Here is a 19,470-nt window from a genome sequence, read left to right as displayed (position 1 = left end):
ACTTCTACCCCAGCTGCTCTGTTCTTGGAAGACGACCTCTACTCCAGGAGAAAAGTCTTGACTCATCGACAGCAGCCCAACCAATGTCTCACAGTGTTTCTCTTGGAGACACCAGAAGTGTTGCTGTAAGATCTCAGAGACCCTGATTCCATTCCTCAGGATTCCATCCCTGATCATCTCCTGGGTTGTATTTAGTGGGGGAAGGGAGGAACCTTGGGCATCCCCAGGTCATCACCCACCACCTCTCCAAGCCCCAGACTCCACCACTACTTTCGGTGGGTAACTTCCATCTGCTACCACAGGCAAGATAAAATAAATCAGGCCTCAAAGGCTCTCTCCTATCAGCACTTCTACACCATCACTCCTTCACCCTTTCTGATTCGTTCACAGCCCTAAGGATGTCAGGAGACCCCTAAGCTGGAACCCATTAGAGGAAGGCCAATGTCTAAGTGATCAAGAAAGGCAGGAAGAGTTCCTAATCTGGAGAGGTCACAGGGGGGTTTGTGTACAGAGTCAAGAGTCCAAAATCGGTAAAAGAAAAGCCAAGGAAACAGAACTGGAACCTGCTATGAGGTAGGGGTGGGGTGGGCGTAATTTCTCCAATAAATTACTTATTATGATGGCTACAGATCAAGGCTGCTTGAAAGGCTGACGGGGAAAAGTGAAGGGGGGATTCTGGCTGAAGTGTCAGGGGTGGGATAGGGAACCTCTTCTTCCTCTAACCTCAACACCTGGAGGATCCTTCCCCCCATCATTGATTAAAGCAGATGGTTCCTGAAATACCTGCAGTGCATCACATGAAAGCACTCAAGCAAGGTGATCCTAATTCCTGGCCCAAGCCAAGGCAACCAAGTACAGGCTGGATCTGGGGGAGTCCCAGCATCCAGGAGGGGGCTGGGTGCAAGATGCTGGTCCAGCGGCATCTGATATTAATCAGATGGAGGCAAACCAGCCCACAGTCGCACCTTTTCTCCTGATGACTATCATTGTGAGATGCAGAAAATGGGGCAGAGAACTGGAGCTGCTTCTGAAGGGGACAAGACGGTGGGTCAGTGGTGCTTCCTCCGTATCCTGAATGATGCTGGACCACTGTTTCCAGCCTCTGTGAGCTCCGAAGGGCAGCAGGGAGGCCCAGGCAGGTGTGGCCTGCAGTCAGAAGCCCAGCCAGGTTCCAGGACCCCGTTCCTCTTCCCTCGCATCAACTCCTATCACCTAAGGCAATGCTTTTGCGAGTATGGCCCTTGGACCGCTTGTAAAAGAACTGCTTTACAAAATGTATTTGTCCCCAGCCTGCTCCTGCCCTATTGAATCAGAATCTACGGAACTGAATCCTGGAATCTGAATTTTAACAAGTGTGCTAAGCAATTCTTATGTTCATGGAACTTTTAAAACTCCTAAAGCAAGGTGATCTATTTCTTTTTTTTCTTTTCAAGACTTGTTTGCCCAACATTTCCCAGGCCCAGGACAAGGCTGTGCAGTCTCTGGCAGGCTCTCCAGACTTTCTGAGAAGAAGGTTTCTTTTCCCTCTAGACCCCAGGCCAAATGTGCCCTCATCAGAGGCACCTGGAATTAGCCCGAGGCCTCGTGTTACTAGTTCAGAAGCCTGGGACCCGCCCTGCTCAGCACATGTCAGCAAATGGTCACTGTCCGGGCTCCAAGCTGGCTGCGCTCCTCCAGCCGGCCACCTCAGGCCCTGCACAGTCAGTTCAGCGCAGGCTCTCTGATTTTATTTCAACTATGTATGTTCCTAAAATGTCCCCAATTTGCAACGCCTCCTTCCAGCATCAGTAGATGGTAAGGAGAAGGGAGGTGCCCCATCCCCTAGGCCCCATCAGGAGTCACACACACTTCTCCCCAAGGCCCGTCCTCACTGGGGAGGGAGGGGGCAGGAAAGCAGGGAAGGGATGTCCCCGGAGCACCTGCTGTGCACAAGCCGGGGACAGTCTTCTCACACACAGTATCACCAACTCCAGTTTGCTTCCTCGCCTGGGTTCAGAGAGACCACACATCACTCCAACTCCACAATAATCTGAGCCCGAGGAGATTCTGTCTAGAATTCTTCAAGATATTCAGGAAAATCTCTCAGAAAGATCAGGAGCCTTGAAAAAAAATCCAAACTGGAAGTCCTGAGTTCCTCTGATCAGATGCCCGTGAGGGCCTTTCATGCTGGGGTGTGGTCAGACCCTTCTACCCTCTTCTGGAATATTGGTGGATGTGAAACCCACTGACCCCATGATCGGCATCTCCCCTGCGAAGCACTTCTGCACACAAGCCTCCAGTGGCTGAGTCAAGTTCAGGGAGTTAATCCCATTTCAAGTCCAGGCACTTTCAAACTACGCCAGGCCTAGCTCTGCTCAAGGATTTACAAGCTTACACAACCAAAGTCTGTTAGGTGAGCCCGGCTCCTGCTACACACACACACCAAATCTACATACTATCCTTCTCCAACCCCCAGTGAAAAAGAAACTATAGTCTTGTGGCAATTACAGAAGAGCAAAGTATTTTAGATTAGAGTAAAAGAAGGTCAAGCTCTAAATAAGGTCTGGGGTGGAGAGACTTGGCTAACTCCCCAGAAAAATCGTACCGGCAGGCGGAATCTGGAGCAGCTGGATTGGTTGGCCAAGAACGCAATTCCACTGCCATGGAAAGGAGTCAACAGCAGGTGTCATTAGGCTCGCAGGCCTATCATTTACCAGACTATTTCTGTCTAGCGGGAGAAAGTTTATCCTCTGGGCAAGGACCAATCCACCAGGCTTCCCCTTCTCCGCTTTCCTAAACAGGAGTTTTTAATAGAGTTCCCGTTTTTCTTCTGTACAGTGGGTGTGGCGGGGGAGTGGTTAAAGTCATCCTTTGGCTCAGTGTGTTTACAAAACTTGAGTTAATCATATATAATATACATAATATGCATGTATATGTGCACATATACATGTCCGCACACACACACCACTGCCTAATATTTACTTATTTTATTTTTATCTAAATCCAACTTTGTTGACTGAAATTTGTACTGGGGTAGCTGTGGATTCACACGCAGTTACAAGAAAAAATACTGAGAGACTCCTTGTACGCTTTGCCCTGTTTCCCCAAATGGCACCGTTCTGCAAAACTGTAACATCATACCCAGGACACTGACACCAATACACTCCATGTTGTTCAGATTCCCCTGGCTTTACTGGTGCTTGTGTGTGTGTATTATCACTCGTGTAGGTTCGTGTCCTCCCCACAGAGAGGTGGACGTTTCCAGCATCACAAGGATGCCTCGTGCTGCCCGTTTATGTCCATGCTGTCCTTCCCCCGCCCCTCCGCCCACCTCACCCCGACCATAACCACTAATCTCCCTCTAATTCTAAAATGGTTTCATTCCCCAAAGTTATATAAGTGGAATCATGCAACATGAAACCCTCGGTACTGGCTTTATTCACTCAGCGTATTTCCCTGGAGGTTTGTCCAGGTTGCTTGTACCCGTTTTGTTCCTTTTCACTGCTGAGTAGTATTCCACAGTGTGATGCACCCTGGTGTGCCCACTGAAGGACATCAGGGCCGATTCCATCACAAATAAGGTTTCTGTGGGGACTTCCCTGGTGGCACAGTGGTTATGAATCTGCTTTCCGATGCAGGGGACATGGGTTTGATCCCTAGTCAGGGAACTAGATCCCACACGCATGCCGCAACTAAGAGTTCGCATGCCGCAACTAAGGAGCACACATGCCTCAACTAAGACCCAGTGCAATCAAATGTAAATAAATAAATAATTGTTTTTAAAAAAATGTTTCCATTAACTTTCATTTGCAGGTTTTCTGTGAACGTAAGTTTTCATTTCTCTGGGATAAATGCCCAAGAGTGTGATTGCTGGGGCGTATGGTAATTTTATATTTAGTTTTTAAAGAAATCGCCAAAGTGTTTTCCAGGGTTTTATGCTCACGTCAGCGATGTACGAAGGATCCAGCTCTTCCCCACCCTCACTGGTCGTCATCCCTCCTTCTTATTCTAGCCATTCTGATGGTCTGATTATGACATTCAGCATCTTTACAGGGCTTTGCTCAACACCTTGATATTCTCTTGGGTGAAATGTCTGCTCATCTCTTTTGCCCATTTTAAAATGAGACTTTATTAAACAACTTATTAGACTTTATTAAGTCTTCAGAGTTCTTTATGTAGCCTACATGCTACTCCTTTGTCAGATGTTTGGTTTGCAAATATTTGCTCCCAGTCTGTATGTTGTCTTTCATCCTCTTCACGTGGGCTTTCACAGAGCAAATGTTTTTAATTTTGAAGAGGTCCAATTGATCAATTTTTCCTTAGATACACTGGGATTTTGCTATCAAGTCTAAGAACTCTTTGCCTAACTCCAGATTCTCAAGATCTTCTCTTAGATATTTTCTAAAAGTTTCTAAGAGTTTTACATTTTACATTAAAGTCTATGATTCATTTTAGAGTAATTTTTATATAAGGTGTGAGGCTAGGGTTGAAGTTCTTTTTTTTTTCCCTTTTTTTTAAGGTTTGGCAGTTCCTCAAATTATTAAATACCGAGTTACCAAATGACCCCAAAATTTTACTCCTACGTATACACCCAGGAGAAATGAAAACATATGTCCGTATAAAATTTGTACACGGGGCTTCCCTGGTGGCGCAGTGGTTGAGAGTCCGCCTGCCGATGCAGGGGACACGGGTTCGTGCCCTGGTCCAGGAAGATCCCACATGCCACAGAGCGGCTGGGCCCGTGAGCCATGGCCGCTGAGCCTGCACGTCCGGAGCCTGTGCTCCGCAACGGGAGAGGCCACAACAGTGAGAAGCCCGCATACCAAAAGAAAAAAAATAATTTGTACATGATTATTCACAGCAGCACTTTTCATAATAGCCAAAAGGTGGAAACAACTTGAATTTCAACTGGTGAATGAAAAAATAAAATGTGGTATATCCACACAACGGAATAACAGTCAGCCATGAAAATGAATGAAGTAACTGATACAAACTTCAACATGGATGGACCTTGGAAGTATGCTGAGTGAAAGAAGCCAGGCACAGAAGACCACGTTTGTATGATTTCATTTATACAAAATGTCCACAAAAGGCAAATTAATAAAGACAGAAAGGTAGATTAGTGGTTGCTAGAGGTGGGAAGGAGGTGGAAATTGGAAGTGGCTGTAAATGAGCATGACGCTTGTTTGCAGAGTGGAGATGTTCTGAAATGAGATGTGAGGCTGACTAGACAACTCTATACATACACAAAATTCATTGAACTGCATGCTTAAAACAGATGGGTCTTATGGTTTGTCAATTATCTCAATAAAATATATTAAATGCTTTTTTAAATTTACTAGCATCAAACTGGGTTTTCTTGTTGAGTTAATCAGAGGTTTGAAGGAGAATCTCAAAGGGAGTTAGGTCCTTGATCCAATAACAAGGAGAATTTAAGAGAAAAATCTAAGAGAGTTTTGTATCTAACAAGAGATCCACATTCCACCCTTTAAACCACAACCACGGGAGCTGGAGAAGCTACATTCGGACCCACTGAGGCCAAACCAGGGGGCGTGGGCTCATGGGACAGTGACCCCATGATGTCACACTGGAAGCTGGAAGTAGCACTGGATCATCTCCCTTTGGGGATGGAGTATAGATAAGCAGACAAAGCAGAATGTCTGCCGAGGAGAATGCAGAACAGTGAATTCCACCCTGAGAAACGGTGTGACTTCGGTGCCAGCGGCCAAACCAACATGTCACAGACATCAGGTTGGACTTTTCCAGGAACTGCCCCTCTTCAAAACCACCCACCCTCCCATTCTTGTGACTACGGCGGGAGAAATCATCTGTCCCGCCCACATCCCCTCCCTTGGCCACAAATGCTTTCTCATGACGTGTGGCAATCCTTTTATGGCAATGTAGAAACAAAGAGAGCGCCAGGCCAGGATCTTTCTAGAAACCAAAGCTGGAACATATCAAATACCAGAGCTAAAGGCACCCCTGTTTTTTTTACCATGTGGATCCTAGTACCTTCCAATAAATTCCCCTTTTTCCTGAAATTAGTTTCAATTGAGTTTCAATCCCCTATAGTCAAGAGTCCTAACTAATTCCATTCACGTTTAAATCGTTTTCTGCTTAAATTGTCATCCATTCGTTCTCCCACGACACACAAGGCTTAGTTCACTGGAAGTCACACCTTTATCACAATTCGATGGTGTCAGGTGAGAGCAAAGGCTTTCTCTCAGCAAAGGCTGCCTCCACCCACCCAGCCCACCTCCTTCCCATGACAAAAGTTAAACCATTCTTCTGGGAATTCTGGACAAGCAAGCTGTTTCAGGATTACAGGGCAGAAGGCAGAGATCTGAACTAAGGCTGGGGAGTTTAAAGATCTGTCCAGCCCCCAGAAAGACAAACAAGTAAGTGGTGGTTATGGCTGTTATTATAAACCAACCTGGTGCAATGTGATATAAAGCTTCTGAAATCCCAAAGAAACAGAGCAATTTGGCAAAGGCCATCTTAAGGGCTTTCGCAAGATCTTTCCTGTTGTTCATTGCACTTTGGTTTCATCAGGTTTGGATTAGCAAAACCTGAAGCATGTGTCATTGTCTTTACGAAAATCAACTACTCGAACTGCTGAGAATTAAATTAACCAGGGGATGAAGACAACACAAATTCATTGTTTTCTTTTTTATTTCAGTTTTATTTAGTAAAAATAGTTAGCTTATCAGGCTAGATAAAGCTATCATCACAGCTTTAGTCTAGGCAGACTGGGTCCCTACAAATCTCTCTCCTGGCAGAGGAAGTTCAACACCCAGTGTCTCTGGGGGAAGCCAAAATGTTCACATACGATGCATCAAATTCAGATCTTAGAACAAAACAGTGAGATCATATAGACCTGGCTACATCCTTAAGTTAAAGTCTAGAACGAAAACAAACAGGGATGCTGTGGAAGACGTGAAGATTTCTAACCCTCCTCACCATATGAAAATGTTACTAAAATGGTAATAGTAGAAATAATGACAGAAACAACAGAAAGGTAACAATAAACAATAATAAGGGAATTCCCTGGCGGTCCAGAGGTTAGGACTCCAAGCTTCTACTGCAGGGGGCACGGGTTCGATCCCTGGTTAGGGAACTAAGATCTTGCAAGCCATGCGGCATGGCCAAGTAAATAAATGAATGAATTAATTAAAAAAATATTAGAACCATTCAGCCCAAAGACATCTAGATTCAGGGGTGTAACTGTACTCTGTACAGGAGATTTGATTTAAATATTCATGAGTGGGTGCTCCCTCAAATGTGCATCTCCCTATTATTTTTCCCTCAATTCTACTCTGGTTGAATAAATACCACCTTGATCACAAGTGAATGACATAAATTAGATTATGACACTGAGAACAGACTTAACCACACAGTTGTGACAGCCTTTTACGCACAGACATTCAGGATGGAGGACTTGAACTGCATAGACATTTTTTAAATGCATCTTACCTAATATCTGAGAGGTCGCACTTGTTTCCAGCGATAGCCATCACAATGTTTTCTGGACCATGTTCTTTCAGTTCTTTCACCCATTTCTTCAAGGTATGAAATGAATCCTAAACCAAAAGTGTAAATCAATCTTGGGAAAGACCCATCAGTGTAATATCTGAACCATGTAGAAATACAAACCCAATATAATTTAATGAAGAAAAATATCTTCACGGGGCACACAAAGGTTAACATACTACCCCAACCTTGGCACAAAATTTAATATTAGCTAAGTTATACTTACAGAGCCTGTAAAAAGTTCCCCTTCTAAAATGGAAACTTGAAGTTAAGATAATCATATTAGTCATTTTCTTTTATAAATAACATTAATGTTAGCCTTGCCTCAACTTGAGTGAGACAAAGCTATAGGACTGAACCAATGTTCATGCTTAATCAGAAAAGAAAAAATATATACATACGTACACACACACGCACGCGCGCGCATAAACGCACGCTTTAGAGTCCTATTTTCCTAACTGCTCTTCTCTCACAATGACCTCCAGGAAACAGCCAAGGTAGCCGCCCCATTTAGGAAGCAGTGGTCAGGAACTCACGGATGGTCACAGCATTGAATTAGTTAAAGCAGTTAACTAAGTTCAGTTAAGCAGGTCCTCAACGCTGAGTTCCAGGAGTGGGGGAAATGCCAGCAGACCACTGCCGTTCTTCATTGATGGGTATCTTGGGTCCTCAAGATGATAACTAAAAATACATTCATCCCATATGCACGCAGACACACTATACATATATAAACATCATCCTTGGCGTTTCAAGTTGTATGATTGAAACACTAATAGGAAATAAGTGTCTATAACCATCAAACATGCAAAATTTAAAAGTAATTTTCCTTTTCCTAAAAATCTGACATTCTGGAGACCAGTATTAGCAGGCATAACCTTGCCCTTACAAAGAGTCAATTTTAAAAGCGAATGATCATTGTTGTTTATTTAAGTTAGCAGGTAGATTTGAAAGGCTTAGCTACATATACATGAGAGAAACTCAAAATTTGGTGTTCACTCACCCCAACCAGCATACTGCGGAATCTCACCCCCGGCTGCTGGTGAGACTCACTGATGTCTCTGCCTTGGTCTTTCTAGGGGGATCACCATAAATGGCACCTAAATTCTAAAGGGGACCTTCTTACCTGTTTGGTAATATCATACACTATGACAGCTGCTGCGGATCCACGATAGTACATGGGAGCCAGTGAATGAAACTGTTTAGGAACAATGGATAGTTTTAGGCCAAAGTGAACACACTTTATGCAACCCCAAATTAAACATAAAATTATCACCCTACATCATCCCTATAGGATCCCTAGAATTTCCCCAGAATTCAGATCAGATGATAAATTTTCCTCCTCAACGGCACATTCCCTTGTAGTTTATAAACCATGAGATTCATTCTTGGGAAAAGCCAAAAATAAACGTTACTTTCAATGTTGCTATCCTATGAATTTTCTTTTCTCTACTGCTCATCACTTATCTAATATGGTGGACCCAGGGCAATCTCATCAGGATGATACAGCGATAAGACGTTTGCCAAGGGAAGGAAAAGACAAGACTGGCACAAATGACACCACCCGGGCCTGGCTGCTAAGGAAGAGCACTGCAGCAAGGGCATCTCGGCCCCCGCCCTCGGGTCTGGAAGGCTGCCGTCCCACAAATTCACAACAAATGGTTAGAGAGATGAGCTTCCTTCCAAATGTGAACAGAGCAAGTGTTGCTGGTCATGAGAATCATTCATCCCCAAGCAGGACAGATACTTATCCTGGGGATACATACAGATTTTATGTATATTTTGAAGAATATATCTTTAACTATATTTGAATATATCTGAAGCATATATCACGGAGGTGTTTTGAAAGACAATAAGAAAAAGATAGCTCAATAGAAAAATGAACAAAGGATATATATAGATGGATAAATCACAGAGGAAGAGTAATAAATTGCCAATAAATATTTAAAAATATGTTCAATGATAATAATAAAAATAAAAGCAATGATAGGGTATTCATTAATTTATTAAGTATTAAAAAGATTGATCATATCCAGGGTTGGTGTGGGTTTGGGGCAGGAGGCACTCATACACTACACAGGAAGGTATTTTAAGACCTGTTTATGGAAAGATGCTCAACACCACTAACCATCAGGGAACTGCAAATCAAAACCACATAAGATATCACCTCGCACCTGTTAGAACAGGTATTATTAAAAAGACAAGAAATAACAAGTGTTGGCGGGGATATGGAGAAAAGGGTACCCTCATACGTTGTTGTCTGGAATGTAAATTGGTGTAGCCACTATGGAAAACAGTATGGAGGTTGCTCAAAAGATTAAAAATAGAACTACTAAATGGTCCAGCAATTTCTTTTCTGGATATTTATCCGAAGAAAACAAAAACACTGACTTGAAAAGATATATTCGCCCTCATGTACACAACAGCATTATTTACAAAAGCCAAGACATGGAAAAACTACCAGTGTCCATCAACTGATAAATGGATCATCAATAAGATACGATACACACACACACACGCATACACACTCACATATACACACACACCACACACATATATAAACACACCACACACACACACACAGGAATATTATTCAGCCATAAAAAAGAATGAAATCTTGCCATTTGCAATACCATGGAGGGAACTTGAGGGCATCATGCTAAGTGAAGTAAGTCAGTCTGAGAAAGATAAATACCATATTATCTCACTTCCATGTGGATCTAAAAACAAAAACTGAATTCACAGATACAGAGAGCAGACTGGAGGTTGCCAGAGGCCGTGGGTAGGGGTGGGCATAATAGGTGAAGGTGGTCAAAAGGTACCAACTTCCGGGCTTCCCCGCCAATGCAGGGGACATGGGTTTGAGCCCTGGTCTGGGAAGATCCCACGTGCCGCGGAGCAACTAGGCCCGTGCGCCACAACTACTGAGCCTGAGCTCTAGAGCCCACGAGCCACAACTACTGAAGCCCGCGTGCCTAGAGCCCGTGCTCTGTAACAAGAGAAGCCACCGCAATGAGAAGCCCACGCACCACAACAAAGAGTAGCCCCCACTCTCCGCGACTACAGAAAGCCCCACACAGCAACAAAGACCCAACGCAGCCAAAAATAAATAAATAAAATAAATAAATTTATATAAAAAAAAAAGGTACCAACTTCCAAGTATAAAATAAATAAGGCAGGGGAGGGAATCAATAGCATAGTGACTATAGTTGATAATACTGTATTGTATATTTGAAAGTTCCTAAGAGAAAAGATCTTAAAAGTTCTCATCACAAGAAAAAAGAATTGTAACTGTGCAGTGACGAATGTCACCTAGGATGTGAACTAGACTGTTTGTGGTGATCATTTCACAATACATACAAACACCGAATCACTGTGTTGTAAACCTGAAACTAACATAATGTGGTATGACAATTATACATCAATTTTTTTTAAAAGTTAAGTACATAGAAGCAAAGAACAGAGTGGTGGTTAGCAGGAACTGAGGGCGCTGGGTAGGGGTGGCTGGGAACACACTGATCAAAGGGGACGAGGTTGCAGCTATGTGGGTAAGTCTAGAGATGGAATATACAGCGTGATGACTGTGGTTGATAATACTTGAACGTGGAAATTTGCCAAGAGAATAGATTTCACATGTTCTCACCACTTAAAAAGGGTAACTATGTGAAGAGAAAATATGCTAATTAGCTTGACTGCAGTAATCATTTCACTACGTATACATACATCAAATCATCATGTTGTACACCTTAAACATATACAATTTTTATTTAAAAAAAAAAAGAGATCTTCTTTCAAAGCTACTGTTGGTAACATATAACAAAAAGTTGAAATGTGCATATCGTTTGACCCCAAAGTTCCATTTCTGTGATCGTCACACAAAGATCCTCATCCCTATGTGGTAAATGGGAGAAAAATATTCAAAACAACCCAAAGGTTCATCATAGAGAATTCATTAACATTGTATGTATATCACGGAAATGCCATAACCATTAAAATGATGGTGAGGATTTTTATTTATAGAAGATATCCTTGACATACCATTAAATGAAAACAACAGTCTCAGAGCAGCAGACGCAGCATAATATAATTTTGGGTAAAACGTGTCTGGGTGGGTCCATGTGTATAAGCATAACAGAAGGTTTCTCAAAATGTTAACAGTGGGATTTCTCATCATGTGTACCTTTTCCTCATAAGAGTCTGTACTGTATAAATTTTTATGATGATTTTTAAATGATTTTTAAATTTTCTAAAAGCAGCCATATTTCAGCCATAAAAAAATAATGAAATAGTTTTCAGCAACATGGAGGGATCTAGAGATTATCATACTGAGTGGATGTAAATCAGACAAAGACAAATATCATATGATATCACTTATATGTGTAATCTAAAAGAATGATACAAATGAACTTACTTACAAAACAGAAACAGACTCACAGACATAGAAAACAAACTTATGGTTACCAAAGGGGAAAGGTGGGGGGAAGGGATAAATTAGGAATTTGGGATTAACATATATACACTATTATATATAGAACAGACAATCAACAAGGACCTACTGTACAGCACAGGGAACTCTACTCCATATTCTGTAATAAACTATGTGGGAAAAGAATCTGAAAAAGAATGGATATATGCATATGTACAACTGAATCACTTTGCTGTACACCTGAAACTAACACAACATTGTAAATCAACTACACTCCAATATAAAATAAAAATAAAATTTTAAAAGAGAAAAAGAAATAAAAATAAAAAGCAGCTCCGAAAAAAAAAAAAAAAAAGTAGCCATATTTACTGGGGAGTCGGGGGGAGGGGGTAACAGGGAGAGAAAGTTCGGATCCTGATGTTTTTCTGGCAAACAACAAAACCATCGTTCATTTTTACTTCCCGTGCAATACTTTTCATTGAATCAACACTGGCCAAGGTGAAATGATCCTATTTGGAAATTGGAAGCACACCCAAAGCCGAGGATTCCTTCTACTGCAGGATGCTAGTGTGGCCTCACCAGAGTGTGCAAAGAAGCAGGCCACCCACCCCAGCCCCACGGCCCTCGTGCAAGTCTCCACCTTGATGAGAAACTGCCCTGCTCCTGTGTGGCTTTCGGAAAAGGGAATGGGTTGGATGGAGCTCAGGATAGATCCAGGAGTTCCCAGCTGGAGGACCATGGCCGCTGACCAGGAGTCACTGAGGACAGAGCCTTTCCATAGGCACTGGCTGCCCAGCTCTGTGTTTGTTGTCCTTGTCAGGCATCAAAAATCTATTTTTAGTCCATCCTTTGGCAACCCATTCCAGATACAGAAACCAAAATCAGAATTCCTGCCATAAAGGAGAAAAAAGCCATGTACTTTTTAAAACATTCCTGCTTTGCTAGTGGAAAGGAATACATAGAAAGTGTCCTTTTAGCCCAATTATATAAAATGTCTATTTTTCTAAAATAGCCTCCGTCTAAGAATGGTCCACTTACACACTCGAAGCAGGAGAGTCAGTACAAAATGTATACACAAAGAGGATCCAATCATGGATTTTCTAAGACAGAATTCGTTTTCAGCCGTAACACCGTGAAGTAAATCTGAAACGGTCACTACTGTGCAGGTCGCATGAATTATTTACTAGAGCTTTGTATATAATGCATTACTTGCTCTTTCCTTCCTCCAAATGGATTCATTTTGAAATAAATCTGTTGATGAAGCCACTTAAACTTTATTACCAGGGACCTGGGGGTTTTAATGAGTTAAAGTTCGTGTCTCAGTTCCAAAACCCAGTAATGCGTTGGCCAAAGGATAATGTTTGTGGAGGACAAAAAGATAAATCATGTCTGGCCTACAATGTGTATACTTTTCCCCTACAAATATAAAACAAAAGCCACAATCAGCCTCAACACTCAATATGACATCATTCCATTTCCGTGGGGTTGGAATTAAGACTGATGAAACACTCTTGTAAAAGATTCTTCTAGAAACAAAGTTCTCAATCACAGGAGGTTGATAAAGCTTTTTTAAAAATCTCACCTTGAAAGGTTATTTGAAAATCAGCACAATAGGTGCCAATTCAAAATCCCTTCTTCCCTAACTATCCAACAAAACATCAAGAATGCCAAATTAAAGTGTTCAGATAATTCTCAGGTGACATTTGTTTAGAAGAAGCACAGGCATTGTCAACAGTCAATCTGTCCCTCAAAAGAAGAGGCTGTTTGGGCTTCCCTGGTGGCGCAGTGGTTGAGAGTCCACCTGCCGATGCAGGGGATGCGGGTTTGTGCCCCGGTCCGGGAAGATCCCACATGCCGCGGAGCGGCTGGGCCCGTGAGCCATGGCCGCTGAGCCTGCACGTCCGGAGCCTGTGCTCCGCAACGGGAGAGGCCACATCAGTGAGAGGCCCGTGTACTGCAAAAAAAAAAAAAAAAAAAAAAAAAAAAGAAGAGGCTGTTTATGTCCATGTGTGTGACTGTTTGTAATTGTTGGATGTCTACAGGGTAAGGGCAAGGGAATGGCCTTCTCTGAGCTTCTAAGACCCTCAGCGTTCACAGGTGCAAAGTGCTGCTCCCACTTCCAGCAATGGGCAAAATGGTAAGTGGGCATGACCTTTCTGGAAAGCATCTGGACAATGTATTTAGAAAGTCTTACATAAATGTCCATCAACAGAGGAGTGGATAAAGAAGATGTGGTACATATATACAGTGGAATATTACTCAGCCATAAAGAAGAATAAAACAATGCCATTTGTAGCAACATGGATGGACCTAGAGATCAACATACTAAGTGAAGAAAGTCAGACAGAGACAAATATCACAGGACATCACTCATATGTGTAATCTAATTTTTAAAAAGGATACAAATGAACTTATTTACTAAACAGAAACAGACAGACAGAGAAAACAAACTTATGGTTACCAAAGGGGAAATGTTGGGGCGGGGGCAGGATAAATCAGGAGCTTGGGATGAACACATACACACTACCATGTATAAGACAGATAACCAACAAGGACCTACTGTATAGCACAGGCAACTCTCCCCAATATTCTGTGATAACCTACATGAGAAAAGAATCTAAAAAAGATTGAAAATATGTATATGTACAGCTGAATCACTTTGTTGTACACTTGAAACTAACATAACATTGTAAAATCAGCTATACTCCAATAAAATTACAATTCTTCAAAAAGTCTTGAAACATTCATATGCTCTGACTCAACAATTCCACTTCTGAAGGGGATGATCAGAGGTGGCCTCAAAGAAACCAGAATTCATTCTAGAATCATCAGTAACGCTGAAAAACTGTAATCAACCTCAGTGTCTAACCATCGGGGACGGGAGACGTCACTTTGGCTTAGCCGTATGATGGAATACTGGGCAGCAATTACACTCAAGTTTCTGAAAAATCTGAAATGGCACGTGAGGCAAGATGGCTTAGGATTTCCCAGGGAAGGGTTTTCTGCAGAACTCTGTGCCCTTGAAGTACTTTTTGGGAAAAAGGTTTCTTGGTCATGTACGTTTGAGAAACTCTACATATTACAATGTTCCCCTGGAGGTTTATGGAGTTTTATTAGTACATGAAAGGCTCTGAAAATGTCTGTAGTAAAGGAACCTATTTATTTTGCTCTTAACTCAGAATTTTTAATTTACTTTTTACCTTTTTTCAAGTAATATTTATTAACATCTAGGGACCTAGTGAGTGTCCTGAGGACCCACATTAGGGGCACAGGATGAAGACCCAAGACAGTGTGTTGACCTGCGTCTGGCTCTGTACCGGTTTGGGGGTGGCGGTGGTGGGGCGTGGGTGGTGACAGCTCAGGCTTTCCCAGCTCTGTGAGGACACTCACGGTTCAAGGTGAGACAGGCTCTGCGTGGAACCTCCTTCCCCTGCCCTGCTCTTGCCATACCAGCAAAACAAAGCTCCCTTCTTCCCATCCCACAGCATCCTTTGGACGCCTACACACACACACACACACACACACACACACTCAGCACACAGGCAGAAAGTGTTACTCCAGGAAACCTAATCCTTTAGACCACCCAGTCTGCTTCAGGCAAAATTCCTTACACGCAGGTTGGTGGTGACATAAATTCCAAAGCAGCAAAATTCTGCACATCAAGGATGAGCAGTGGTGGAAAATACACGAAATTTCCAAACAAGGATAGGCCCCAGCTGGGCTTTCTCTCCCCAGATGAGTAACCCAAGCCAGAGGGCTATGGCATCGGGTCCTGGAACTTCAGGGATTGGTTGTTTTAGGATTTTCAGAGAACGCTCTGTCCCTGGTGAGAAGCTTCCACGCAGCCTGGGAGCCAGTGCTGGTCTGTCTCGGGGGCCAGCGCTCGAGCAGAAATTCTCACCCTCCCCCAGAACACCAGGGCCACGCACACTCAAGGGCAGAAGCCAAAATACATCCCGAGGTCCCTCAGGATTCAAACAAAGAGGGAAGTGGTAGAGGAAAATTCCTGACATTCCGACATTCTCAGCTGGCAAAAGTTGAATGGAAAAACCACTACTGAATGTACTTTCTGTGTCATTCAGAAGAGCGTTTCTAAGTTTTACACAGACCCTCTCTCTCCACAGAAAAGCAGCGGCCTATTTAATATGCCTACTCAGATGCCCTAAAATCCGATAACACGTAAAGTTTAACAGAAAAGCCTATTATAATGGTTATTTCTGAATAATGCCATTATAGGCAAACCATCACTTGTTTCCATATTTCCTAATTATTTTGTTTTAATTTTTTAAGAAGATACACTACTTTTGCAATGAGAGGGGATTTTTTTCCCCCTCTGCTTTCTTTTTTCTTTTAATGTGCCAGTTAATGTCAAAGGGCTTCCTCTGCATTCGGAGATCAAAGGGTTAAAGCAAAAGTCCCAGGAGGAAGCTGCGGTTTAGGGTCACCTGACAAGGTGCGTGCAAACCTTCTGTAGCGGAAAATGATATGACCAAATCCAAATGTCTTTCCACAAAAACGGTGTCGGCGTGGGAGTAAGGGGAAGAGGATCAGTGTGTTTTAAAAGACAAGGTCGTGAGCTGGCCTATTCTGATCCCTAGAATAATGTGTAAGACAGAAGTCGAGGTTTCAAAGCGCTGTAGCAATTCACGTTTCTCCCACCCATGAAAAACCCAACCACGGGGACCCTCGGCTCTCAGTCCAGTTGGCTGGCGCGAGGGGGTGGGGAGCGGTCCTATAAGTGCAGAACCACGTGTGCCCCACTTGCCCCTAAATCATCAGAGGAAAAGCGGTGATGGGGTCACGTCTCCCCCTCTCTCCTCCAGGCTCTGCGTCCTCGGCCCTCTGAGCTTCAATGTCCCATCGTGGAGGCGAGTCCCCCGCGGAGTGGGACCACAGAGCATCACCCGGGATCGTACCCGAGCTGGCGACCCCGCACTTACAGGTGCCGGCCACCCCGGTGCCAGCAAAGCTGGCCCTCGATGCAGCCACGGGGAAACCTGCCCCACCTGCCCCCACCCCGTGCAATCGCCTTCCTGAGCCCAGGTCGGCCTCCCGTGACCCACTGTCCCAAAGCTTCCATCAGTGCATTTAGATGTGGCCGTGGCCTCCACGCTGGCTGCACAGCGGGGGCTGGGGGATGCTATCTTTTACTGCTGGGTTGTGATATTTGTTTACATACACTGTCGAATCTATTTTTAACTTTTTATCGTGGAAATTTTCAAACACACACACAAGAAGAGAGCAGAGTATAAAGCACGTCGGTGCTCTTATCCCCCAGACTCAGCACCCCTGACCCGCGGCCCCTAATATCCGCCCCCCCTTACCACCCAGCCCACCCCCACCACTGGAGTCCAATGCAGCAAACACTTGACATCATATCATGTTAACTGTAAAGCATAAGGACTTTTCTTCAAATATAAGTCAAATTGTGTCACCTTCCTGTTCAACATCTGTCTAACTTAGCATAAAATCCACCCCCTGGACTGTGGTGTCTAAGGCCCTCATCGCTGGGGCACCAGGCCTGAACCTGCAGCCACAAGGAGTCCCAGGTTTTTCCCCCAGCGGGACCCTCCTCCACCCACACCCACATGGCTCGCCCCCTCCTTCATTCACACATTTCTCAGCTGCCACCTCCTCCGAGAACCTTCGGTGACCCCCTATCTGGGCAGCAGCAGGAACTCAACAAACATTCAGAGACTGAACCCACAGGATGAGCCAGTAACCCTGTGCAGGCAGGCTAGACAGGGGGATGGGGTGTGTGTGTGGGTGTTCCCATTGTACAGATGAGAAAGCTGAGGCTCCGGGTGATTACGTAAATTGCCCACAGACACACTGCTCTTAAAAGACCTTGAACACAGGTCTTCTGACCCCAAATTCCACGCTTTTTCCACTCATCAGCTGATTCTCTGAAATGAAGCATTGCTTACAGAGATGAAGATACGGGTTGGCACTAACTTTACTCATTCGTTCATCAGCTATCACCTGGACACCCGACACGTGACAGGGACCGTTCTAAGCCATGGAGACTCAGGGCTGGTAGGTAGGATAACAGCCCCCAAAGGTTTCCACCTAATCCCTGGACCTATGGCGATGTTGCGGTGCACAGCGACGGGCACTGGGTTCCTGGCCAGCTGATCCTGGGATGGACAATTACCCTGGGCTACCAGGTGAGCCCAGTGTCATCACAAGGGTCCTCTCACATGGAAGAGGGAGGCAGGAGAGTCAGAGAAACTTGAAGCTGCTCTGCTGCTGGCTTCGAAGATGGACGAAGAAGCCACAAACCAAAGACTGTGGGCGGACTCTGTAAAAGGCCAGGAAACAGATTCTCCCCAGAGCCTCTGCGAAGGAACCTGCCCGGACCTGTGAGAGCGTGAGCCCGGGTTGTTTGAAGCCACAGGAAACAGAGAAGGTGAAGAAGACAGACAAATCCCCGTCCTCCAAAGTGCACATTTTCCTTGGAGTGGAGGGTGGAAGCGCTGCCTCCAGAGGGGCTGTTCTGGAGATAAAGGCACACAGGGTGAGGTCCCTCTCAGAGGACACTCCTCTGTCCCCGTGTAGACACGACCTGCTCTCTGCCCCAGGTTGCTTCAGAGTCACAGAGGGAAACTGGCCTCAACCCAAGCGGCACAGACCATCCCCACAATTAGAAGCCACTTAGGGTGTCACATCCCAGACTAGATACACACAGTAAAAGCGCAGCTATCGAAGCATCTTCATCTAGAGGAGTCACATCCCTCCACAGGACAGGGAGATGCCCTCTGGGGAACAAAGGAAGATAGTGGCGTCTGTCATGATGGGGAGGATGCAGAGGGCAAGGGGCTGGGTCCCTTTCAGACCAGCTCAGGGCTGAGACTCCCGCCCCCCACTCCTGGATCCCCACTCCCCATCCCCTTCCCCACTTCCAGTGTCCCATCCCACTGGCCGAGGGCAGAGACGTTTACAGTGTTTCCCGAAGGATTTATTATTTTGTACATGGACGTGTCCTTCCTCTTGCTCTCCTGTCAGCAGCATCTCCGACACACAGGAGGGCAATTCTGCACCTAAAGTCCTATTTTCCTAAATGACACCAACACCCACACACTGAACAACCCTGGGGACCAGGTCTATGAGCAGCTAGCTCTGTCCCCTCTCCCACACCACTGTCAGGCTCTTTTCCTGTAGTTTCTGCCGCCAGATAACTGCCCCTCTTGGGCTGGACCACTTTTAACTAAAGGAGACTCCTGGGGCTTCTTCTAAGAGGAGCTGCTAAAAAAGAATGAAATAATGTCATGTGCAGTAATGTGGATGGACCTAGAGACTGTCATAGAGAGTGAAGTCAGTCAAGACAAAGACAGGTATCACGTGATAGTCCTTATATGTGGAAACTCAAAAAAATGGTACAAACCATCTTATTTATAAAACAGAGTCACAGGTGTAGAAAACAAACTTATGGTTACCAGGGAGGGAAAGCGGAGGGGAGGGACAAATTGGAAGACTGGGATTGACATATAAACACTACCATATATAAAACAGATAACTAATGAGAACCTACTGTATAG

The 19,470-nt window shown here is 44.3% G+C and overlaps 1 protein-coding gene across 3 annotated transcripts in view; it reads right to left on the bottom strand.

Moving 5' to 3' along the window:
- The window catches only part of RAB31 (RAB31, member RAS oncogene family), a 107,034-nt gene that overhangs the window by 34,790 nt on the left and 52,774 nt on the right, over window positions 1-19,470 (bottom strand). For all 3 annotated transcript variants that reach the window (XR_003005762.1, XM_024763846.1, XM_024763845.1), the window contains exons 4-5: window positions 8,633-8,704; window positions 7,453-7,559 (exon numbers count right to left, since the gene is read on the bottom strand). Coding sequence is in view for 2 of the 3 variants with exons in the window: in XM_024763846.1 (XP_024619614.1) it covers window positions 7,453-7,559; window positions 8,633-8,704 (179 nt within the window). In the remaining variant the exon portion in view is untranslated. The remainder of the gene's footprint in view (window positions 1-7,452; window positions 7,560-8,632; window positions 8,705-19,470) is intronic.

The sequence above is a fragment of the Neophocaena asiaeorientalis genome, unplaced genomic scaffold (genome assembly GCF_003031525.2).
Source record: "Neophocaena asiaeorientalis asiaeorientalis breed wild unplaced genomic scaffold, Neophocaena_asiaeorientalis_V1.1 scaffold110, whole genome shotgun sequence".
Lineage (NCBI taxonomy): Eukaryota > Metazoa > Chordata > Mammalia > Artiodactyla > Phocoenidae > Neophocaena > Neophocaena asiaeorientalis.
This window is presented reverse-complemented; position numbering and strand designations above follow the sequence as displayed.